The 26,198-nt window shown below is 40.5% G+C and overlaps 1 protein-coding gene across 1 annotated transcript in view; it reads right to left on the bottom strand.

Annotated features, from left to right (window-relative positions):
• Positions 1 to 25,036, bottom strand: part of LOC119815205 (nucleolin-like) — a 72,257-nt gene extending 47,221 nt beyond the window's left edge. Inside the window, 6 exon segments of the mRNA XM_042055141.1 lie at positions 10,482 to 10,595; positions 15,431 to 15,621; positions 15,943 to 16,121; positions 17,321 to 17,461; positions 24,162 to 24,310; positions 24,907 to 25,036. Coding sequence (XP_041911075.1) covers positions 10,482 to 10,595; positions 15,431 to 15,621; positions 15,943 to 16,121; positions 17,321 to 17,461; positions 24,162 to 24,310; positions 24,907 to 25,036 — 904 coding nt within the window.
• Between the last annotated feature and the right edge of the window lie 1,162 nt (positions 25,037 to 26,198).

Raw genomic sequence — 26,198 nt, 5'->3', positions numbered from 1 at the left:
GCCTCTCAGGAGCAGCTACAATTCCTCTTTTTTAGTAGCTGTAAAGATTTTTGTCCTTCTCTCATGGGGCTCCTGACATTTTGATACAGCCATTTGGTTGCTGTAGCTATATTCATATCTATTTTGTGTCCATATAAAATGATAATTGAATTTTTAAAAAAATTAAGTGATGTCCTTAACCTTCATTCAGCCCCCAACTTTCAACTCCCCATCATTGACCTACCCTGAGTCCCACAGTCTCCCTAAAATCTGTCAGAGTTAAGGGATTTCAGGGAAGAGACTGTCTGTAATACATATTTCTTTTAGGTATTAAACAGCTTGCATTTTAATGGCTTAAAGGTCTATGAATTTGCTCCATCTTAAAAGAAAACACCTTGCCTAAAGTCTTGACAACAAGGAGTGTTCTTTGCCTGCCCTCCTCCTGGAAGAGGCCTGGGACACAATCTTCTTTCCCAAAGGGAGAGTAGGCGGCTATCAGAGCTTAGACTTATTTGAATTCTGGAAATGTAACATGCGTATTACTGAATACCTTAAAAGAAACTGGTGCTGTACTCAGGAATTAATACATCAAAATCTCTATAGATATGAATGCTCATCCTGAGTGAGATAAAGAAAAAGCTAGCAGCCACATGCTAGCCCAGCTCAGGTTTGCCGAACAGATTACAAGAAAGAATCTGATTTTTAGAGATTTTTAGATGCTGGAATCATGGCTGAAGGATCATAAAGTCACCAACAAATCACAGCTGACTGCTGTCTGAAGGTAATCTTCTCAATATGACTTCAGTGGAAGAGTCCCACTTCTTTATAGGACCCGCTGCGTTGTCTGACTAAGTCTACAGAGTTACAGAAGCCTTTTGAAAAATTTCCCCATGTTAAATTTCTATAATAAGCATATATTTTATAGTTCTAAAAGATATTAATAACTTCACATGAAATTTTGGAAGGTTAAGGTGGTAGCATGTTTATACCGTGTAAGGGCAACAGGCTGAAAACTCAACCTGCTGCAGGAAAAAGGTCCCCTACCTTAGGGGCTCCCTGGAAAGAGGAAGGAAGAAGTCTCTCCTGCTTATCAATCTTCTCCTTCCTTTCATTTAAAAATTACATGTACGTATGCATGTTTGAGGGGATGTGGGTACCACTGACCATATGTAGCAGCCAGAGGACAACTTGGGAACTCTGTCATCTTCTGTGTGAGTTCTGAGGAACCTCCCCAGGGCATTAGCCTTAGGAGCAAATGCTTTTGCCTGTTGAACCATTGTGCCAACTCCCTCTCTTTTGTTTTATACCTTCAGAACTTCATAGTGGTAAATAGATCCTTGGGAGTCCCACATTCTTGTTTAGTTGATGGTAAGGTGCTTTGGCTTCAGTATAAAGATACCCTTTATACTAAGAGAGAGAGAGAGAGATAAAAAGAGAGAGAGGGAGAGAGAAAAGGGAGAGAGAGCAGGTATAGTTGGTTTCCCACAACAAATAGATGGAGGGGAAGTTGGCATCTTCGAGTGGTATTGACATCGTGCTTCTTTGGTAGCAGGATCTTACAGAATGACCACATGGGGCTCTGACTTGACTGGTGACTTTTTATACTGGTGCTGGGAGCCTTGCATGTTTGTCATAGAGGGAACACAAGTTTTCAGCACCAGCAGTCTGCAGAAGACTCAATAGTATGTCTATGAGGCAGAGGAAGACAAGGACAGGAAACACAGTCCAGCAGGCTTTAGGGATGCTCCTGGCTCAGAAAATGAACCTGAAGTACTTCCTTTCTCTATGGTATAAATTCCTGGAGATCTTGAACCACTCACTGGGGACTGGAATGGTAATACAGACCTCGGACCAATTTTGAGGAAAACTAAGTTTGTCATTTCTTGCATCTTAAGACTAAAGCACCATCCAGAATCATTATAACTGAAAAATAAATGAATATGGTAGAGAAAACAATTGAGGTGTCAAGTATTTGCGTATCTCTTGTATTACTGTGTAGCATCAGCTGAAATATGTGTATGTATATGATATACATGTATATATAACAATGTTATAAGTCAACTATAAATAATAACTAGAGAAGGATTGGTGGGAAGGTGACAGGAGGAGGAGATTCCCAGAGAACAGGACATGGAGGGAAAGTTCCTTTATAGGTTTGTTAAGGTCTAGACCAGTGTTCTCAGTCTGTGGGTTGCGACCCCCTTGTGGTCACATATCAGATATTTGCATTATGATTTCTAGCAGTAGCAAAATTATAATTATGAAACAGCATAGTTTTATGGTTGGGGGTCAGCACAGCATGAGGCACTGTATTAAAGGGTTGCAGCACTAGGAAGGCTGAGAACCACTGTTTTGGACACAGTTAGAGTTGCTCATTGGTATCTAGTGAACACAAACATTTCTAGGACTTCATCAACAAATTTCTGTATCGCTAAATTTCAGATGGAGTCTGGGGACAGAATGGACCCACACCTCCATTCCTTTCTCACCGTGGACAGTAAGACTAGAGACTGTCTACAGTGATCAGATTCTGTGTGTTCTTTTGCATGTGGGGTATGCAAGTAGGTGATGGCCCAGTAAATGCAGTTTGTTTAGCAGCTGAAAATACTACTAGAATAGTGCTCCTCCAGGTAGAGAATTGTACAGAGTCCAGAGGAAGAAGCTGGGGATACCCATGGGCACGATTTTGTCTGCCACTCTCTGTAATCATGGGGTTGGTCATTTCTTGTGCCCCACTCTCCCAGTTAAAGGACATCTGGGTCTGTGGGACACGTAGATGAGTGACAGCTAATGTCTTTTCTATAGGGCTGCTATTTGAGAAGACTGTTTTCAAAAGAGTGGATGTTTTGATTTTCTCTGTTGATGAACTGTTAACAACCATTCCATGCAGTAGATAAACGTGGACCAGCCCTCCAGCTTTGCTTTGGGATTCTTTGGGTCTCTGGTTTTTCTCTCCATCATTCTTCAGCCCTCTCACCGTGGTACTGTGCCTCCTCCCCTCTTTGTACATCTCTGTGTCTCCCGTTCACGACGACCCTCTGCCTCTCAACCTGCCCTTTCCACCGCGATCTATCAGCCTGTCTCTTTTTACAGTGGGTCCTTTGCGATAAGGTGCCTGGTCTAGTCTAGGCAATGTTGACTTGTGCTCCCATTTTCCTGCCAAGACGAGTTGCTAAGCAAATGTGCATTGCTTTCCTCCTTCCTACAGTGACTTCCTTCTGTCTTCTTTGTGTGAAGTTCTGTTGTCGAGGGACAGGAAGTCTTGTAGCTACGCAGCAGTCTTCCTCTATAGCGGGTGCTACACGGGGGATAATATGTACATATGCCCTGGCAGACCTGTATGAAACATCCCTGAGTATCTCTCTCTGTGTGGTCAGGAGCAAGGCACATAGGAGTTCCGCTGGTGGTCAGACTCTCACCTCAGCGCTGTGGCTTTCTATCTGGATCCTTGATCTGGTACGATTGCGCGGGGCGGACAGGGGAGGCTTACTGCAGGTGCAGATTTGGAAGTTAGGAAGTAGAAAGGGAAAAACCTTCCTTTAATTCAGGTGCACACTGCAACCTTCATCGTTCTTTCACTACTGTTGTGGCTGGTTAACTGCAATCCTCCGATGCTTGAAAGATCAAGTCTTCTTCATTTGTGTCTGGTTTTTATGAGAGGACTTAGGGTGCGCTAGTGGCCACTGCCAGTCCCCATCACGAGGCTGTAGATGGTCTGTTTCCTGATGCCTCAAGCCTCAATAAATGGAGGGAAAAGAAAAGTCCTACACCCTTAACTACAAAGTGATGCCATTGATTTCTTAGGGCTGCTTTACAAATGATCACAAACTAGGTGTCTAAGACAAAAGGTGTGTTTTGAGAAGTCCCAGAGGCAGAAACTGTGCCGGTCGGTGCAGGATTTGTTCTTGGAGACTGTATGGGAAGGAGCCCTGAAACGGAGTAGGCTGCTGACAGGGCTTGCTGGTCTATGGCTTCATGGATGGATCAGTCCAATCCTTGCCTCTCTCTATCCCATAGCACCTTCTCTGGGTCTCTGTCCATAATATATTATTAGTCAGTCTTGTATCTAATCTTGTCTGCTCTTATTTTGCTCTTTATCAAGTTGTAATTAACTTCTGTAAGAAAGACTCCTTCCAAATCAAATCTTATGCTGAGATAGGATGAAATTATTATTATTAAATTATTATTATTATTATTATTATTACCAGGGTCTTGTTATATAGTCCAGGCTGTCCTTGAACTTGTGGCAATCCTTCTACCTCAGACTTCCAAGTTCTGGGATTACAGATATGTGTGCCAACATACTCAGTTCAGAAATGAATTGTTTAGGTGTGAACTCTGTATGTCTGTCACACACACACACACACACACACACACACACACACACACACACACGATTATCACACAAGTTCAGCCATGTGCTTGAGAAACATTTGGCTTCAAGACTATGCATTGGAAAAAACAGACACGAAATGGGGAGTACAAGTGTTGTGGCTGGAGCTATACCTCCTCTCCTTATTCATATGTTGAAACCCCAGTTCTTAGTAGCTCCGACTGTGACTGCGTTTGGAAAAGGGACCTCTAAAGAACCAATTAAGTTAAAATGAGGACATTAAGTGGATTCTAACCAAATCCAACCAGTGTCCTTATAAGAAAAGATTTGAGCCACAAAGGGGGCACCAGAGGGGCTGGTATAGAGAGTCCGTGACCTGGCAGTGTTAGGTCACCCCAGGAGAAAGGTCTCTGTGGAAATAATCAACGCTGCCAATGCTGATCCCAGGCTTCCCAGCTCTAGAAACACATCAAAAGTAATGGCCAAATATGTTGGCCTACAAAAGAGTAAAGCTACCTAGCATCATGTCACATGACCAGTTTAGACTCTCACTCTCCAGGAACAGTTTCTGTGGAAAGAACCCGATTCCTTCTAGGAGAACAAGCAGTAACTTGAAATGAAGAAGCATGGCTTTAGTGCTGAGGCCAGAGCAGTTTGATCCCTCTACCCTGAGAGGTAGTAAGTAGACTTGAAAGGCCAAAGAGAAGGCACACATATGCTAAGGAGATCATCGTATGCAAATGAAATGCAGTTCAAGCCCCCAAGCAGGGAGTTGAAACAGGCTGTAAATAAGCAGCTTCCACTTTGAGAGGAAGGGAGGACAGTGGGTCCCATCAGCCCGAACAGCGTATTGACTTGGCAAACAGATTGCGCATTGACATTTCACAGCCACCGCAGGAACGACAAAGGCAGTAAAATACCAGAGCCCAGGCTGAGCCCCAGAGCCACAGCGGTGTTGGCACCCCAGCCAGAGGCTTCACAGTACAGCCTTGGCGAATGATGCCCTTTCCAAACTTCCATGGAAATATTTTCCATCATTTTGACATTTCATTTAAAATGAAATATAGGAGATGTTAAAAATTCATGTTCGTGACAGGTATTATTTGTTTGACTTTGAAATATACAGTGAACACAGTGTTAATGAGGAGGGAGGGACGTGTCAGGGCTGTGTGCACGCATATTCATGGCGGCTTTCCGACTTCAGAAGAAAACAATTGCCGAATCAAAGAGGGCTGACCTTTTATGGGTTTGAAATCTGTGAGTATGTGCTTATGAATAATTGAATATGGAATAATAAAAATGACCCCCTTTAGGGGTAGTTCAGGTAAAAAGCAAAATGCCATGGCTTTATCCCAGAAACACGAACCTCAATTATTTTTGAATTTGCATGAATTACATGAGTATCTCAGTTGAAACTTTACTAGGAGATAGTGACATTAATTTGCCCAACTGCTAGCATTCCAACAGCATGCCATCTGTGTAGTTCCTAGGTGTGTGGTGGAGCAAGCCTTCTTCCCATCCACCCATTATTCTCCCTTTAAGACCTCAGGAGGATATTTTGCTTTCTCGAGCCTGACAGGTCCAGCATTATGTATGTGTGAAGGCAGGGGCTGGGGTGGCAGGGAAGGAAGGACTATTTTGTATGTCAGGTATGACCAACATATGAGAAAGCACAAAAGAGCAAGTGGGACCTAGTTCATTGGTAACTGAGGTCAGGGAGCAGAGCTTTTTTTCTTCTTTAACTCAAAAAGCAGAAACAATATTTTATTATACCTTAAAAAAACCCCTAAAACAAAGCATAGCGATTTTGTGGATATTTTGGAATTTTTCATCATGTCTGCACATACATCCCAGTGTTCTTAATGATTCTATTATAGAGTAAATAAGAGCTTCATTTGTGTATAGAATTTTCCAGAATGCTTGTCGTGTTCTGGGCAAAGGGTCTGGCAGGGAAGGAGAAGCCAGAAGCGATAGTTACTGGTGATGGGTGAGTCTGACAGAGAGAGTGAGTTCCTTCTCTTGTTTCCAAGAGGGGAGCAGCCCTGTGGGGATAGTCTCGAGAGATGCTTTCTAGGCTCCTGGATGAACTTGCAACAGGTGTGGCTTGTTTAAGAGAACAGCAGGTGTAAGGGTCCAAGGAAAGAAAACTTTGTAAGATAATTTCCCAGAAGCTACAAGGAAAGGAAACAAGCAGAGAGACCGACTCTGAGACAAGTGTGGTGCGATTCCTGAGGTTTGGACCCTACCCCTGGCTCTGCCTTTTACTGAAGAATGGAGAGATTATGAGAGCTATTCTTTATTATTATTATTATTATTATTATTATTATTATTAATTATTATTATTATTATTAGCTATTCAAGATTTCACACCAGCTACCTCATCTTTGGCTTCTGTGTGTGGAGAGCTGGATGGGGTAGAGGCTTCGAGGTCTGGGAATGGATTTAGTGATCTGAAATTCTGCGTTTGCATACTGAACAATCTCTTATATTTGCATGCATGTTAAGGACATGATAATTGAGCATTAGTGTGTGTGTGTGTGTTTCCATCTATGTAAGATTTTCATTTTAAAATAGACGCTTCCCAGGTGCTTTGGCAGTAGAATGTAATCTCAGTGAGAAGAGAAACTTACCCCTATTCACCGCTATCTAGGAGAGTTAGATACAGCATCTACTACACGGGATAGGTAATAAGAATTAATAAAATCAGCAACTTATTGCCAGTTAATGTCAAGGCCATTGAGCCTAATTTTAAGGCTGTAGACCAGATCCCCTAGACCAAGGGAATGCCAGGAAGAACAGTAGGTTACCCTGTCAACAGGTGGATCTGAATGGTTTTGCTTTTCATCTAGACTTTATGGCATTAAGTATATTCATTTGTCTTTATGTCAGCAAGATTAATACGGTGCAGTTTTCAAACCAAATAAAACCTTTTCCCAGTGGACGTGCGATTAAGAAGTACCAGAAAGCATGAAGATGATAGACTGATCTATGCAAACAAAGATTGGAGGTAGCCGTACAAACACCACTAGTTCAGAGAAAGCCTAATTTAGGCTCCTTTCTTTTCATCCCTCCAGACTTTGTTAAGTATCAAATTCCTGTGTCAAACACCATGTTTTTTTATTCCTCTTCATGCTTCTAGCATGTTTTTCAGCAAAATGATGGTTTGACATTCACACTTCGTTTATACAATGTGCTTATATTCTGAAATCCTGTCAAGGATGTTGGGTTTTGAGTTTGGATTTGAAGAAGATGGAAGAGGAAGAGATCCTGCCTGCCTTCTATTACAGGTTTTAGAGCTGAGTGCCCCATAGTCTCCTGCTCTCTGCACTTTGACTGGCCGTGAGCCTCAGTGTTATCACCGCTGACTATAAAAGAAGCTTCTCTGTGGTATGGTGAGAGATGCTCATATCTATGAGTATAAGAACTTAGGGGGCAACTTATTCCTGTGTCCATTTAACAAAATAATAATCTTAGAATCTTCCCTAGGGTCTATGCCTTAGCCAGCTGTGGGATTTTGACTCAGTTAACAAACCATACCAGGCATGAATTCTATCTTCTGTAGCAGGTTTTAAATCCACTCAGAAAATGGTCATTCTCAAGTCAGTCATGCCTCTCTTGTACTAGTGAGCAGGTCAGTTGTTATTGCGGCATGTTGGGGTCACAGCTGGGTAAGACTATTGATCATAGACCCTTACAGCATTATGAGAGATGACCAGTAGGGGTAAAGTTTTCCGGTCAGGCCTGGCTTGAAAACTCCATGCTCTACTGTGCTTCACCAGTGTCTTCCCATCAGGTTCTAGTAGGCAAAGTGGGAGCAATGGTGAGAGCCTATGATGCTTTTGGGTGTGTTTATGAGTCCCCACTGACCAACATCTTAAAAAAGAGATAACCCATACCTGTCATTGGGCATTTTGCTCATGGTGTCTATGGGAGATAGTATCCCTCTTCTATAAGGTAACTCTACTTAAACTTTTTTGGCATATATATATATATATATATATATGTATTTATTTTGGGAAGCTTCAGCAGTAGTAGGTATCCGTAGGACATTTTCAAGTTTTTAGTGTTAGTTATTCCTCTCCAAATCTTATATCTCCCTTGCCCTCTCATCCCTATACCATTTAACCTTTCCGTTCCGTTATCCCTTTTACTGTAAGGAGATGTGTACCGAGAGGACTTTTATGGAGGTCTACAGCACATCATCTAAAGGACGTTCAAGTGAGATGACTCAAGGAAGGCTAACACAGAGATTAGTCATGAAGGGTGGCATATGGTGCGGGATGAGTCATGAGAAGGCAAAGAGTCCTAGAGCCATAAGCTGTCAGGCATCTACTGCTTCTGGTCGAGAGGGATGAATACAAGACTCAATTAGTGGAACTTGCATTAGGGATGGATGTGTGGAGGGGGCCTCTTGGAAGCAGCCTAGACTTCTGGTAAAGGGAGGCAGTCATCTCCTCAGATACCACTGGGAAAAACCTAGTGAGTAAGCACCTCTGTTTTCTTCTCTGCCTCTCTGTCTCGCTTCCAAGGCTCCACATTCAGCAGAACCAACTGGAAACTAGATGTGAGGAAGTCCACGCAACTTTATAACCTTGCAATATTCATCCAGACTGACCTGGTACTGAGTAGGATGGGCAAAGGTGGAATGTGACCAAATGATCAAATGAAAATAGTTGCCACGTCCATGAGTCTGAGGTAGGTTGGAACAGAGATTATGTGGCCAGATTGTCCTTATGCTACTTGCCTGTGTGCAACACTTTCCAAGGTCACACCATCAAACCACCTGCTATCCCTCTGCTGTTTAATCCCTCAATCACAAGGATTTTTGTTAAGAGAGAAACACTTGGGGTAGGCAGAGCATTTATCCATTATTATCTCTGAACATCTTCACATGAGCTGTGAAAAGTTGATGGTTATATATCTAATAATTGATTCTCCTGACCATTAAATATGAGAATTTGTTTCCTTGGCCCAGCAGAAAGGTGATTTTCGATAGCGAACAGCTGATTATGTACTCTAGCCACACACACCAGCATGCTGATTATGTGAAATCTCACAAGGAATTATAGTCAATGCCAATCATTGTGCGAATGAAGGTCAAATTTTACATCTTCTATTGGTATCATCAGCAGTTTTAGCATAAATCTTTGAAGCACACAAATTAATATTGGGACACCTGTCAGTATTGAAGGGATCTGTGTGAAATTAAATGCCTGTGGACCAGACAAGAAAAAGTGTGGGTGTGTGAAAGAAAGAAACCAGAATCCCTAGGCACAAAGCTGCTGGTTTAAGCTCAAGGAGTACAGTTAGTTGACTGTTTAAAAGTGTCAAATGCAGCTCAGGCAGTCAAGTCACAAACACTACTTCCAAATTTTAAATCTTCAGTCAGTGAGCAGTTGTGGAAAAAGAATACCTTGCTGTGAGTATACATATATACATGTTCACACAGTGCCAGAGCTCCTTGGAGCTGGGAGAGTATACCTGCATGCAAATATCTGTATAGGGGATCCCCCCCACACACATGCACACACACACACACACACACACACACACACCCCACACACAAAATGTTAATTAAAAGCAATTCCTGGATTAAGAGAGTTTTGGGTTCAAAACCTTCCACGTCATTTATTAATTTATTAGCTGTATGGTTTTTCATTTCTTCTCCTTAAACATATTTTGAATTAAAATATAATTATATATCACTTTCCCTTTCCATTTTCTCTTTAGCCTTTCCAATGTTTCTTCCTTCTAAGCCTTCCCATGTGCTTTTCCACTCTCATTATTAATATTATTATTGTTGTTATTATTAATTATTGTGTGTGTATAAATACAACTTGCTGAGTCCATTTTTGTTGTTTATATGTATATGGTTTCAGGACTGACTACTTTGTATTGGGTAACCAATTAGGGGTCTTATCACTGGGAGAGACTCATTCTTCCTCTCTCTCAGTATCATTAGTTATCTTTATCTAGTGAAATTTTCCTCCTTCCATGTCTATTGATATTGTCATTGTTCAGATCTTGTTTGTTCAGCCATTTATAGGAGACACAGTCTCACAGCAGACTTTCTCTTATTCTGGCTCTTACAATCTTTCCACCACCTCTTCCTAGATGTTTCCTGAACCATAGAAGCAGGAGATGCTGCAGATATATCCATGGGACTTACGGTCCCCACAATCTGTTGATCTCTGCATTGTGTCCAGTTGTGGTTTTCTGGGATGTGGTTTTCTCTTTGCAGCAAAGAGAAGCTTCTTTGGTGGTGGGTGGTAGCTATGCTGATCTGTGGTATAAGGATAAGATTTAGAATACAGCTAGGAATCAGGCTGGTCTAGTAAAGTGGTGGTAGTAGATCCTCTTGTAAGGTCTAGGACCTCACTAACGATACATAGTTGGCTAGGTTTCCAGTACCAGCACAATGTATTTCTTGTTGAATGGGCTTAAAGTCCAAACTACACAGCTGTTGGTTACCACAACAAGGTGCCACTCACTGCACCTTTACAGATGTTTTGCCACACTAGTCATTGTTGTGGTTCATAGGTGGTACAACTGGATAGGACTTTGATTGCTTCCTTCCATCTGAAGCTCTCACAAACCTGCCCAGGACTAAGGAAGCTAGACCACAGGAGGGAATCTTTCAGTTTAGATCTAATGCAAACCATCCTGCGCCCTCAGTGTTCAATGTCTCCAGCAATAGAGATTTTACCTTTAACTCCTGAGAAGCCTCCGAAGGCAACATCAATAGCCCATATTATTTGGGGAGTCTTTCCAAGTACCCTGACCAAACCACTCTAAAGGAGGTTTCTTTTGCCTGGCACTGGGGTTTTGGTAGTGTGTGGCTCTCATGGGAAGTATTGTCATCTCAAGTGACATTTAAAACTATATTGTATGTCTTACATATATATGTATAAATATAGAATAATTTTAGGTAAACATAAAATAATATGATTTCTTGAGGTTTTATCAAACAGCCTTAGTATAATTTGTCTCATCTTCTTTCTCCTTCTGTGCTGGTCTCCCTTCCCGTTCCCTGGCTGGAATTCCCTCCCTAGTTTTCCATTTCCTTCTTCATATCACCTGAATACTTCTTTTCTCCTCTCAACCTTTCACCACTTATGGCCTTTTCTTGGATTCTGTAACTACTCCATGCTGTATACTCACATTCAAGGATTTAGAGATAGGAACCCCAGATAAGAGAGAACACACAGTATTTGTCTTTCTGGATCTAGGTTACTTGACTCAATACAGTCGCTATTCTAGTTCCATCCATTTACCTGTAAAGTCATTTTTCTTTACAGCTGAATAGTATTCCATTGTGCATGTGTATCGCATTTACAGTATCCATTCATCTGTTGAAGGACATTTAGTTTGTTTTCATGTCCTAGCTATCGACTAGAGCAGCAGTGAACATGGCTAAGGCAGTGTCTGTGGAGTTGGATGCTGAGTCCTTTGGGTATATACCGAGGAGTGGTATAATGGGGTTATGGGTAGATTTATTTTTAGTTCTTTTGTTTTTGAGACTCCCCCATACTGATTTCCAGAGTGGCTGCACCATTTTGCATTTCAACAGTGAATGAGGGGGGGGGGGTCCTTCCTCCCCACAACATCGCCAACATTTGTGGTTAGCTGTTTTGTTGATCTTGACTATTTTGACTGGGGTAAAATGAAATCTCAAAGTTGTTTTAACTTGCATTTCTCTGAAGATGCTAAAGATGATGAGCACCTTGTTGTTGCTGTTGTTACTTCTCAGCATTGCTTCAGTCATGTGGGGTCTTTCCTGGTTTCATATGAATTTTAGGAGTTTTTTTCTATTTCTGTAAAGAATACTGTGGGCATTTTGATTGGGATTGAATTGAATTTGCAAATTGCTTTTGGTAGGAAGGTTATTTTCATAATATTAAGCCTACTGACTCATAAGTACAAGATCTCTTTTAATTTTCTGGTGTCTTTATCAATCTCTTTATGCAGAGATTAGAAGTTTTCCTTGTAGAGATTTTAGTCTCCTTGGTTAGCTTGATTCCAAGGTATTTTATTGTCTTTGATGCTACTTTAACTGGAGTGTGTCTGTCTGTGATCTTCTTATCTGTGTGGTTGTTGTTTGTGTGTTGAAAGGCTAATGATTTTTGTAAGTTTATTTTTTATCTTGCCACTTTTCAGAAGTAGTTGTTTTTATCTAGAAGTTTTCTGGTTTATTTGAGGGTCATCTTTTATGTATAATATAATATCATCTATAAATAGACATAATTTGGCTTCTCCCCCACCCCCCCGCTTATTTCCTTCTCTTGCCTTCTTGTTCCAGTTAGTGATCTAAGCACTACACTAAAAAGAAGTTGGGGTAGTGGGTAGCCCTGTTTCATTCCTGATTTTAATGAGAGTTTTTCTTTATTTAAGAAAATGTTGGCTGTGAGTTTGTCACAGATAGCCTTTATTATGTTGAGTAATGTTTTCCTCCTCCACTACTACTCTTTCTAGATTTTTTTTTTACCATGAAATAATGTTGAATTTTTGTCAAAGACTTCTCCTGTACCTATTGAGAGGATAATATGATTTTGTTTTTAAGTTTATTTGTGTCCCTGAGCCTTAAGTTAGAAAGCAAGGACAGCAATGCATAGTTAGATGTCTGAATGTAGATGCAGGCAGAGTTTGAGTAACTGGGACCATTGATGCAATCTATCCTACTGCAGGATAATGTGGCTTGATGGAATAGTATACGCCAAGCCCTCAGTACCTGGTGATCATCATTCCCAACTCTACTACAGCTAGAATTACCATGAGTTTAACTCACACTAGCTGGTCTGTGTGCTATTTGTGAACTCACAGAACTTCTTGCTTTGAAACAACAGATGTGGGTTAAAGTCTGGCTATGACATGCTTCCTTTTACTTCTCACTGTATCACATGAGGAGAGGAGTGTTTGTGGGGGACCCGGATTGACCTTGGCTAAACAATGACTCTCTGCTGACTCTCTGGTCTTGGATATAGAGTATACATTTGTTTTTTTAGCTGTGAAATGCAGGTAATTGTACTTATCATACTGAGTTTTTATAGTGCTCATAAAAGAAAATCATCCTACATCTTTCTCAATGTTTGTCAAATTCTATAGATGTTTGTCAGTACTCTATAGGTGTGAGCTATTATTCAACACTTCCAAGTGTCTACTGAAAAATTAGAAAGGCAATTATACAAAAATTCTGCTGCATAGAGATAGTAACTAAACTTTTTTTGTTTTTTGTTTTTTTTTTTTTTGTTTTTTTTGTTTTTTTGTTTTTTTGTTTTTTTTGTTTTTTCGAGACAGGGTTTCTCTGTAGCTTTGGAGCCTGTCCTGGAACTAGCTCTTGTAGACCAGGCTGGTCTCGAACTCACAGAGATCCGCCTGCCTCTGCCTCCCGAGTGCTGGGATTAAAGGCGTGCGCCACCACCGCCCGGCCTAAACTTTTTTTGTGAAAATATATGCACATATTCCAAAATTAGGATGAGATGATTTGCCTATAAATCATTTTCCTCACCTTGTATGTATGGCATGACAACCACTTCTTTTTCCATTTGCCTGTTGTTGATAGACACTGGAGCTCTTTCTATGGCCTCACTAATGCGCATGGTGCTGAGATGAACAGAGATTTGTGGGCTTCTCTTCAGACTCCTGATTTTCTTTCCTTTGTGTATACGCACGAGTGGCATTTTCGGGTAACAGAGAGTTCTATCTTAATGTTTTGAGGCCACACCCTACTATTTCCCATAATGTTTGTGCCCCCATATTTCTACCAGGTTCATGGGCTGCTTCCTTCACAATCGTGCCCACATTGCTGCCTTTCGGCTGACAGCTATCCCAACAGGTATGGAGTACTATCCCATTGTGCTTTTACTTTCCTGATGACTGATGGTGTCGAGCACCTGTTCACAAATCCGTTGCCCATTATGTTTTATTATTTGGAAAAAATATGTTTACGCTTGTTGCCCTTTTTTTAAAAAAAAAGTTTACTCTTTGTTATCGAATTATTTTAGATATTAATCCCTTCCAGATAAACAGTTTGGGGATGTTTTCTTCCCCTGTACAAAGCTCTCTTTTTGCTTTGTGCATCGATTCATTTGCCATGCAGATTTTTTTTTTTATGTAAACCCACTTGCTTGCTTTTGCTATTGCTGCTTATACTTTGCTGTCTTATGCTCCCTCCAAAACATCCCGAGAAACCTTGCCAAGATCAGATTAGGATTATCTCAATGTTTTCTAACTCACTGCATAAAATCATACTGGAAAATTGTTCCTCCATAACAGAAGGAAGCCCTTTCATTTTTGACAACATGAATGACGTTTGAGGGTTTTATGCTGAGCAAAACAAGTCAGACAAATCCGATACTTCAGCCTCATTTAAATATGGGGTCTGAATTCACAGAAACAGAAAATAGAGCAATGGTTTCTGGGGTTTGGATCAGGGAAATAGAGGGATTTTGTATGAAAGGCTGAAAAGTTCTTTAGAAGGATTAACAATTCCTGGGGATTATTGCTATTGTGTGCTAATATGTAGCATGATGAACACTGTTAATAATGGTACATTGTATCTGTGAAATTTGCTGAGAGTAAATCTTCAGTGTTCTTAATGCATAGACACACACATACAGAGAGACAAACACACATAAACACACACAGGCAAAGAAACAGAGACAGACACACAGAGAGACAAGCACATCTATAAACATACACAGACATACAGAGACACACAGACACACATACACAGACACATACCATGCACACACACACACAGGTAGATACACATATAGGTCCCCCAGAAATGCACACACAGAGACATGCATGTACAGAGGTATGCACACACAGACATGGATATACCACAACACACACACACACACACACACACACACACACACATTCAGATATACATGCATATATGTACACCCAAATGAAATAAAACAAACAAATAGTACCTGGGCGAGGTGACAGTTGTGTGAATTAACTTGACTGTGATAATCACTTCACAGTGTTGTGTATCTTAAAACACCATGTTGTATATCTTCAACTTCAGCTGCCACTATACCTCAATAAAGTTGGAAATAATAATGACAATTCTCTAGGTGAACAAATAAAGATCTACAATAATACATTTACACATTTTTGTCTTTTTTGGGTGGGGTGCTTCTTGGCCACCTCTCTTCCATGGACCTTCTAACATCTTCTCTTTCATTTGATCTTGGCCCCTGGAAGCTGCTTCTTCAGGGTCCTTTATCCTCCATAGAGAGGAGGCAGAAACACTTGTACTGCCTGGCTTGAAGGCCAGTTCCTCTGGTTTCTTGACTAAGCTGTTTGGGTGGTATTGGCAGTAGATTATGCCAGGTTACCTTTTCTCTGGGTCTAGCATATTCTTGGGCAGGTGAATCAGGCCCTTTTTCTATGCTGTTTTTGGACTGGGCATACTCTACTCTGAAGACAGCCAGCATCTTCTTTCCTTGTGGCCAGCTCCATTCTGGTCTTTGCCTGCCATTCTCCACGTCTCTGATATCTCATTGACCTTCTACTGGTTGCCCCACAGCAGTTCAGAAAATATGTCCACTTTAACCCCAGGCCGCTAGAAGGAGTGAACACCTTTCAAGAAGTGAATGTTAGCAGTGTGAGACCTTCACCTTAAATGCTGGCGACTGTACCATGATGAGCTCGAGGGGTGAGTTCTTGAGGGGACTTTGGCTGCATTTCTCACAATAAGTGGCCACTCTTGATTTACTTCACTAGGCAGAGCCTGTCTAAGGCCTCTGATATCCTTCACCACCTCCACTGCAGCACCAGAATCTGCTGTCTGATGGGTCTACTAATGAGTCAGTTCCCTGAAGGTATGGTTATTAATTTTTAAAGAGTTTTGCCATACAGTAGAAAGGCTATTTATTCTGCTGTCTTTTCTTTTAAACAGAGATAGGTTTCTAGAAGCTAATGTCCTTATAGAAATTTCCCAGCCATTCCAATGCTGTCCACAATGTCAGCCATCAACTACTCATATTCTCAATGTTCCTCTTGGCATAGATCATTCCTTCTTCCATTTTCCACCAAACATCTCTTTGTTTCTGTGAACATACTATGTGAATATTCCAACTATTCTAGTTCTGCTCTCCTCCCTCTCAACCACACATTAGAAAATGATGCAAAAACAAAGCCCAGATGATTATAACACAGCTATTTTCAGAGGTATTTATATTTTAAAATGGTCACTTTAAACAAAAAGCTCCCAGAAGCAAAGAGGTTCTATGATGGTAAAATGACGACATTATATGGGGTCACAAGAAGGTTTGTGTCTTCATCTGTAATGTTTGAAGCAGGGCTTGATAACTCTGCATCCTTGGTCCAGAGAAAGAGTATATACAGCTCAAATTCACCCATTAGCAGGAGGAAATAGGCATAATAGTTGGTATCAGATATTTTAGCTTCTACGGAGGTCAGCATAATGACTTTGCAATTTTATCGAACGTTAATTCAGTTTCCTCCAAAAATTAACATTTTCTTAGTCAACTATTGTGGATTTGAAGGATTAGACTACAATCCTTCCTTTAAAATTGCTTAAGCAAAGGCAGAAAGACTCAAGGGGTATAGCATGAACCTTTTTTCAGCAGACCATGATGTCCTAATCTACTTTAAACACATGTTATCTTTGGCTCTCCCCTCCCACTGTGACTCCAAAGAGCTTTTCAGCTGCCTGGACCATGTGACACAAATGACCCTTTATTGTGAAGACCTTGCTTCCTTATTTAACTTTGGACACCTCTTTCTGGTAGAGGTCATTGGTCGTGTGATGGAGAGAAAGAATTGTACCCCATCAGGCTCATCTTTCCTGTGGCTTTCATCCAGGTAGGTTAGATATGATTCTGCTCAGTTAAAATCAGCCCTCATCAAATGATTCCGAGTAGCAACTGTATGCTCAGCACGAAGGTAGGACACGAAATGCAGAAGTGAATCAGGTAGATCAGGATTCCTGCTCTCATGTACTGGAGTCAGGAGGATTGACGCTAAACATACCATGGCATCCAGAGCCTGTTTGAATGACATCAAGGTTATCACTGCAGATCCCACACGTAGGAGAGGAGACAGATGCCAATCTAGAGCTGTCACTTCATCTTGGCCCAGATTAACATGCAATAAGACTACTGTGTCTATTTTCTAAAAAAAGAAAGTTAAATTTAACAAACATTTATTGATTAGGTACCTAAATCCTGAGGGGTTAGGACTAAGGAGAAAGGAGGAATGGGAGCCAAAGATTAGTAGAATATAACTTCTGATCTCAGAAGGTGTAGGATCTGGGAGCAGGCTCAGATGACACAATCATAGAATCAGAATGCACAATGTTGTCTAAGATAGGCAAACATAACAAATGAATAATATGGGAAGAACCTATGATTGACAGGCCATAAGGGTTTAGTGAAGGAAGGGATACTAAGATGCTCTCAGCTTTTTAACTGAGGGAATAGAAAAGAATTTTTGTTATAAGTATAGCACGAGAGGAGGCACAGTTGAGCATCTTGGTTTTGGATACCAGTTAGTAGTCCAAACAGGAACTATAGCTAATGGAGAAAAGTGAGATAGAAGGAACTGAAGAGGTAAGTGAAGGGTCTCACATCAAAGGATAAGGAGCTCATATTTAATCTGGTTGGCAAGTTTTCTTGGAATAAAGATACAGTATCTATCTATGTCCTGGGCACCATTCCTATGGCAGGATATAGAGTTGGTGGAAACAGGGAGAGAATAGGGTGAGATGGTGATTTGGAGCCTGTTCAAGGGTTGTGAGTGGTAAGAAGTGAACAGAGAGTGTCCCTGTAGACATTGCAGGTCATGGGATTTAGCTTCAGGGTAATCTTTCCCATATTCCAAGATGACTATGAGAGTCTGAGCCTTGGTAACTGGGAAAGATGTCTATAGTGGACACTTCCCATCTTGCTTTTTTTCTTTCCTGTGCTCACAGCTGGAAATCATGTGCCCAGCCCCCCTTATTTTCTGCTTATTGCTGAGATAATTTTTCAGGCATCTTCCTAGTTCATTGAGTTACTTCCTTCCAGCACATTACTCTGACTGATGTACCACAAAAAGAAGAGCAATCTTAGTTCTAAACATGAAGATATGATGGAACCATTCCATCTTTGGTAGAGAGGTAGAAATTAAGAGTAAATATTCAGAAATATTAAGGAGCCCCTTGAAGCTTAGAGAATATCACACCTAAAAAGAAACATACTTCTTTAGCTGTGGAGTAAGAGATGAAGTAATTGCTCATTAAGACAAATGAAAACGAGGTTTTCAACTTCATTGGATGAGTTGAGATGTCAACGAAAAACCAGGGATGAGGAGGTGGTGAAGCCAGAAACTCAAGGTCCAACTATTCTGAGCAAGTCTGAGGGAGGACTGAAGCAGAGTGGTGGGGTGGGGTTCAGGGCAGAATAGTCAGAAATGTTGGTATAGAAACTGAGGAGAGTTTCAAGAAATAATATTTGGGCAAGAGGTTCAATTTTGCATTAAAGTTGGGAATAATATCTAAGAGAATTTTGGCTGAACATTTTCTGAAGTGATGGAGGTAAGATTCAGTGTGTGGTGTGGTGTTTGAATAAAAATGGCCTCCCTAGGCACATATATTTGAATACTTTGTTCCCAGTAGGTGGACCTATTTGGGAAGGATTACGAGGGGTGGCCTTGTTGGAGGAAATATGTCAGTGGGGATTGACTTTCGGGTTGCAAAACCCTTCTCCATTCCTAGTTAGCTCTTTGTCCCATGCTTGCAGATCAGGACATAAACTCTCAGCTGCTGCTCCAGCACCATGCCTACCTGCCTGTTGTCATGGTCCCTGCCATGATGGCCATGGACGCTAACTCTCTGAAACAGTAAGCTCCAAATAAACCCTTTCTTCTATCAGCTGCCTCTTTCATGGTGTTTTTATTGCAAAAATAGAAAAGGAACTAAGACACCAGAAATCAAGGAATGAGTAGCTGCTGACAGGAACCAGAAGTAACAGATTTAAATAGCAGAGGGTATTAACAATTATCAGCAGAGAACATGGAGTGTGGGGTGAGCAGCTTGTCTGAGCATCATTGGAGGTGGATTATGTGGGGATTGTGAGACCTCAGAGAATCTTTAGCACGAGGGAGCTGAGAATGCTGAGAGGGAGGTTTGCAAATGTTGAGCAGGAAAAGGAGCTGGTGCATTCCTTCTGCAGGGATCAGGAAGTGCGTAGGGATCTGATGTGCTCTGAGAATGGAGAGGCCTTGAGCCAATGGGAATTGCTGCTAAGAAAGGGAAGTCCTGACCCAATTACACCTCCATCCAATCCACACTGAGCTTCTTATGTGTCTTTGCATTTTAGGAAGTCCTTTTTCTTAATCTCATCTTCATTCAAGATTTCCAGCTTACCAAACTCTTCCTTCCCTCTTGGGCTGGGGGCAGGGATCCCTTAGTTCTCTCCCACTCAGAAAATCTCTACAGTTCCTTAGTACTGGGCCTCTGCTTCCCAAGACTCATCTGCAGGTCCCGGCTCTCAATCCAGACAGCAGTGCCTTTTAATATCCCACACTCAGAAAGTTGCAAAACATGACAGAGTTACAGACCTGGGTTTCATTTAGGCTATGTGGGATTCCTTTAGGTAAGTTGCAATTCAAATAATATAAAATTAACTATTTTAATATATTGTTATGGTTTAAATCTTAAATATCTCCCATAGGCCCTTATCCTTAGCTGGTGGAATTAATTTAGAAGGTAAGGGAGCCTTTCAAGGTGGGGCCTGGCTGGAATAAGTAGGTCCCTTCAGGTGGGTTCATGAGCGAAAATTATCCTGGATTACTTCCTTCATTCTCTCTCCTTGCTGGTTAGCCATGAAGTAAATCGCTTTCTGCCACTGGAAACTCCTTGCCACCAAGACGTCATGGCTAAGCACTTGGGAGCAAATGAACATGGATGGAACCCCTTGAAATCATGAGCCAAAATAAATCCCTCTACTTTTTAAGCTGTTTTGTTAAGTGTCTTGTCACAACGGTGCTAAAGAACCTAAATTTAGTACATTCACATTGAAGTACAATTACCACAGCTATGCAGTCCATAAATATTTCTATCATGTCAAAAGGAAACCCTATTTCCACTTTATATAGCCATGGCAGCCCCTCAGTCCCCTAAATACCTGTAGCCTGGTTCCAGTCAGCATGAATGTGGTCTGGCTGAGTCTTTCACATACCTAGAAAAGCATTAACGGCCTCTTCGTTCTACCTTCTTAGCAAGTTTCCAAGGTTCATCTACACTGTAGCCATATTGGCTATATTTCAACCCTTTAGGGTTGCATGATATTCCTTGTTTATACTTTCTACACTTTGCTGATACATTTGCCTATTGATAGACATTTGAGCTATTTCCCCCTTCTGGCTACAGCAAATGCTAGAAGGAATACTCATGTATAAATACTTGAGTACTGATCTCCATTTTTTATCCTATATGCATAAGTAAAGTTGCTGGATTATATGATAATTTTATGTTTAGTTTTAGAGGAGTTTTGAACCCACTTTTCACAATGGCAGTGCCATTTTTATATTTACTTCAGTAATTTCAGGGGGCCTCAGTTTCTTAATTTTCTACATCCTCATTGACACTTATTTTCCATTATTTTTTATATTATAGATACCCTAATGGATGTAAAATTGAATCTCACTGTGGTTTCTTACTGCATTTCTCTAAATCTTGTTAAATACTACACATTTTTATTATGCTTTCTGACAATTTACATGTCTTCTTTGGATAAACTTACTATGTTTTTTGCTTATTAATTTTTTTTCATTTTCATTGTTAGGTAGTTAGCATTTTTAAAAAACTAATTTTTAGATGTGTTTTAGATATAAATTTGAAAATATTTTCTTATATTTTTATGTCTTTCCTTTCTTTCTTTGTGTGTATACCTCTGTTTTAAGTAAGTGTGTGTACATCTTGGTGGGTGTAGGACCCAAAAATTGATATCAGGTGTATTCTACTATCTTTACCTCTTTTTTTTTTTTGAGCCAGAGTCTCTCAGTAAAACTGGAGTTTTCTTTTTCAATTGTCTGGCTAGTGAGTCTTAGTCCCTGGGGTCTGCCTGTCTCCAGCCTCTCTCACTGAGGTTATAGACATGTGTCATCATGCCTGTAATAGGATCAGCGGGCTGTGTTCCTGCCGCCAGGCTCCCGGCCACCTGGCTAGCTTACACCCTGAAATAATTACATGGAAACTATATTCTTTTAAACACTGCCTGGCCCATTAGTTTCAGCCTCTTATTGGCTAATTCTCACATCTTGCTTTAACCCATATTTAGTAATCTGTGTAGCACCACGAGGTGGTGACTTACTGGGAAAGATCTTAACCTGTGTCCTTCTCAGAAAGGAGAGCTAGGGCGTCTGCCTTATTGCCTTTTTCCCAGCATTCTGTTCTGTCTACTCCACCCACCTATGTTCTGACCTATCAGGCCAAGCAGTTTATTTTATTAATTAACCAATGAAAGCAACACATAGAAAGAAGACCCACCTACATCATTTCCCCTTTTTCTGTTTAAACAAAAAAGAAAGGCTTTCAGTTTAACATAGTAAAATTACATATAACAAAACAGTTACCAAGCAAGAATTACAGTTACAATATTTATATCTATTTTATTTTTTATCATAACTAAGGGAAAATATAACTATCTATCCTTCAACTCCATCAAAGACTCCAGAAGGATATAATATTACCTAAGTAAACAAGAAGTAAGCAACTTACAAAACTCTAGAAATGACAGAGACATCTTGCTGCCTGGACAGTCACCCAAAGTTTTTTGTACCATTGGGGCATTCATCTTTGGCCTTCAGGCCCATAGTATCCAGAAGACATTTTCATGAAGCAGGAAAATTCAAAGACATTTCAGTCACCTTTTTCTGTGTCCTGCAGAATGTCTCGCAGACTCTTTCATGAGTCAGGAACCCCAAAAGACCATCTCACCTTTAGGCAAGTTCAGCAGTCCTCTTTCTACGGGTTCTCTGTGTCCAGTTTATGCAACAGTCTAGGCAAGAGCAGTCTCTTGTCCAAATGGCTATCAAACTCCATAAGGAGCCTCTTCGATGCCCATCTTTCTCTTGAAGTAGATTGGTGCTGCCAGATGTGTCTCATTGTCATGGAAAGCCCTAAGTGATTAAAACAGTAAATGCCATATTCTGTAGTCTTTGAAAGATATGAAGAATGCCTATATAATTGAAATATATCTCTAAATATCTAGAAAATCTAACTAACATGACTATAAGCTTGACTATTATTGATGATTATCCATTAACAACCTATATTTCCTAATTATACATTACATTTTTAAATGAACTACACAATCACAATACCTTAATCAAGATCAGATATATATTTGACCTTAAAATCCATACCAATGCAAATTATTCATATCTATATCACATTCCCACTTTTATGTGGGTATTGGGGGGTCTCACTCAGGTCCTCATGCTTGTGTGACAAGCACTTTCCAAGCTGGGCTCTCTTCCATATCTTCTAGACTTACTCTGTTTTTTTGTCTTAAGGGTTTAATAGCGTTAGTTCATTTATTTAGAACTTTATATTTAGCTTTAGTTTATCATTGTGAAATATATTTTTAAAATAAGATTGGGGCCCAACTTTATTCTTTTGTATGTGGACATACCATTGTCCCAGTAGGGCATGTTTGATTTTATTTGATATGAAATGTGATATTAAGTTCTCTTGATTTGATTTTCCTAAGGGACCACTAAATTCTTTAGTAGCAGGGAGAATTAGGTTGTTATGTAGAAACCTGGTTTCACAGGTGTGCTGGATTTCCAATATGAAATGAAAGTAACAGCATATTGACACCATTCTAACTCACCAGGAAAACCCAGGAGCTCCTCTCCATCTTATCAGTTACTCTTTAAACAGCACAGAAAGGGAGAAGTAGCAAAGGCATGTGCAAAGAACCTGCTAGGATCTTGCAGACTGAGGTTTTCGTTCTGTAATCATGAAGTAGGGCATAGTCATTTTGTTGGTCTTATTTATGTCTTTGTTTATAGTGATTTCATTTTGGCAGGCTTTAAAAAGCCAAACTAAACTATAATCCCAGTGCTCTTGAGAGACAGCAGCTAGAGGAACATAAGTGCCTTGTCAGCCTAGGTAGTACAGTAAGCTACAACCACATCTATAGCAAAACAAGGGTCTTCACCGGCCAAATACCCAACAAGAAACAGCTTAAGGAAGGAAGGACTTGAAAGGTTTATCTGGTTTACAGTTTGAAGAGATCATTTCATCATGGCCGACAAAGTATGCTAGCAGGAGGGGAATCTGTGGTGCCAGGAGCTGGTCACATTGAATTTGTAATCAGGAAGTAGAACATGGACAGGAAGTAGGACCAGGCTGTAGAACCTCAAAGCCTACCTTCAGTGACCTACTTACTCCATCAAAGCTCCACCTCTTACAGGCCCCTCTTACAGGTTTCCATATAACATTACTAGCTGAGGCCAAGTGTTCAAACATGAGAGCCTATGGGTATATTTGAGATAAAATGGAGCAAAATGATACAAAACCACACTAGCTTCTTTTACTTCTCAAATGACATCAACTGTCCTTATGTGAATATAGTGACCCTAGCCCCTTTCTTTTCTTTGAGACAGGGTCTCACATTGTAGCTCTGGCTGACCTGGAACTTGTTTTGTAGGTTATGCTGGGTTTGAACTCAGAGACCCATCTCAAGTGCTGGAATTAAGGGTGGGGGCAGCCATCACCCAGCTCTAAAGCTTCTCACAGTGTCATTCCCCCACCCCCGCTGCCTGCTTCGTTGAGCCCATTCCCACAGGCACATAGTGTGCACTAAAATTAGCAGTCACACACCTCTCTCTTTTCTTCCAATCCTTGGAGGATTTTTGAAGCTGTGACTTTCTCATTTGGAACTGGGAAACTTTGGTTGATTGTTGTGTAGGTTTTAATATGTGCCTCTTTCTCTGGTGTGGGAGTGACCAAATACTGACGTAGAAGAAAGGCTGAAAATAAAAACTTCCCTGAAGCTTGGGTCAAACCCAAACCCTATAGACCTATACTAAAAAACCAAAACCAAAACCAGCTTTACACCAAAAGGATAGGCATCCAGGACTGGGAAACTTTAAATTCTGCAATTTACTATCCAAATCCTGCAAGTTTATAGGAAGCTATTTGTATGAACAATGTTTATCCACTTCATTTGTGAACTAATGATGGTCTTAGTGTGTATTTTTCTTCTTTGAGCTTGGGAAACTGAAACCAGTATGTATTACTATCTTTAGAAACGTAGCAACATCCAGTAGGCATTAAAAACCACCATTAAGCTAAACTAGCAATATTATGCGTATGTGTTCATCCCCTAAGAAGGTATCCACCTGTCAAATGCTACAGTGACTAGATTTATGGAGTATGTTCACTTGTCTACACTTTCACGAAAGGGTTTCCCACTTAACACCTTTCCTTTGTCAACCCATATCGTATAAAATTGCATAACAGTGCAAGAATCTAGAAGACAACCATCTTGAGGCAGTGCGGTTGGTTGGTTATCTCAGCCGAAGAGGGTTAGAAACCTGACATGTCTGGACTCGCATTCACTAACCCGACAGTTCTGCATCTCTCCCATCTGGAGGGTGGACAGTGTTCTTTTGTCTTATTCTCAACTGCACAGCCTTTTTATGATCCTTCCCTTCCCATGGACATGGTCCCTTTGAGCCCTCTGGGTCTTGCATAACAGGATGGCTGCATTTTCAGAGACGAAGGCAAGGAACCAAACGCCATCAGTGCTTTCTCTAAGCTCCCCGGAAACGGATTTACATGCGGCAGCCATGGAACAAACTGAAACAGTAATTGACCCCAGTAACCACCTCTTATTATTCAAGGTGCAGTCATCTCCAGGGGCCTCATTCATCTTTTTACTTGAGTCTTGGCTGACTGCAGAATAATTACAGGGTATTCAAGTTAAGACTAAGAAAGATTTGTCCCTGGCCGAAGGGTACTGGCTTAATAAAACTCAACACACTTATAATTAGTATAAGCCAACTACAAGTAACCTCATGTTTAAATGCAAATTATTAAAACACCTTTTACCAAATAAGAAAAAAAAAACTTAAAAAATATTAGTGATTCCAAGCACACGATTGTGTGGTGAACTTGAAAAGCTTGATGCTAATTATGTGCTTCACTGAATTAAAATGAATTGGTGTTATTAATAAAGACTCAAATGATCCGCCCTGCCAGCCCAACCTTTCACCACTTCGAATTTCATTAGAAATGAACTTTTCAATTAAGATCCGTCTCCCCACAGTCACCAAATTGAGTTTTCCAGACTTATGATTCAGTCAAAGAAGCTTAAGGAAAATGGTAAGTGTTGAGGGAGCAAGGAGGGGTGATGGGTCACACCCAATTTGCCATGACAACTTGCCAGTCTTAGATACAATATTTCAACTTGTTTCAGAGTAATGCAGCTCCTTGTCTAGGTCTCTGACACTGAATAATTTATTCACTGAAATGGTTCAATTTAAGGAGAAGTGAATGAAGATGTTTACACTGGTGGCAGAGCTCTAAAATAATATTTGCAGCCAAAAATTGAAATGGCGGTCATTAACTGCTTTGTAAGAAGAGCAGGAAAAGATGGGGATCAAATGTTTGAACATGTATTATTTCCAACTTAGATGGTCCTATGAAGAGCTTTCCTATGAAAATAAGAAAATGTTCAATTAGAAATTCTTCCTTGAAACTAGATTGACTTGCCAATGCTTGACATATCAATAATTTCATGAATAAACCAAGGTTTAATTTGAGGATTTCAGGCACAATTCACCATTTCTTTAAAAAAAAAAGATCTGGGAGTGTTTACCCTGATTTGGCAATGTGTTTCACTAGAGTGCAATG

Source organism: Arvicola amphibius, chromosome 5 (genome assembly GCF_903992535.2).
Source record: "Arvicola amphibius chromosome 5, mArvAmp1.2, whole genome shotgun sequence".
In the NCBI taxonomy this organism is placed as follows: domain Eukaryota; kingdom Metazoa; phylum Chordata; class Mammalia; order Rodentia; family Cricetidae; genus Arvicola; species Arvicola amphibius.
The sequence above is the reverse complement of the archived record's forward strand: the minus strand, read 5'-3'. Positions and strand labels throughout refer to the sequence as shown.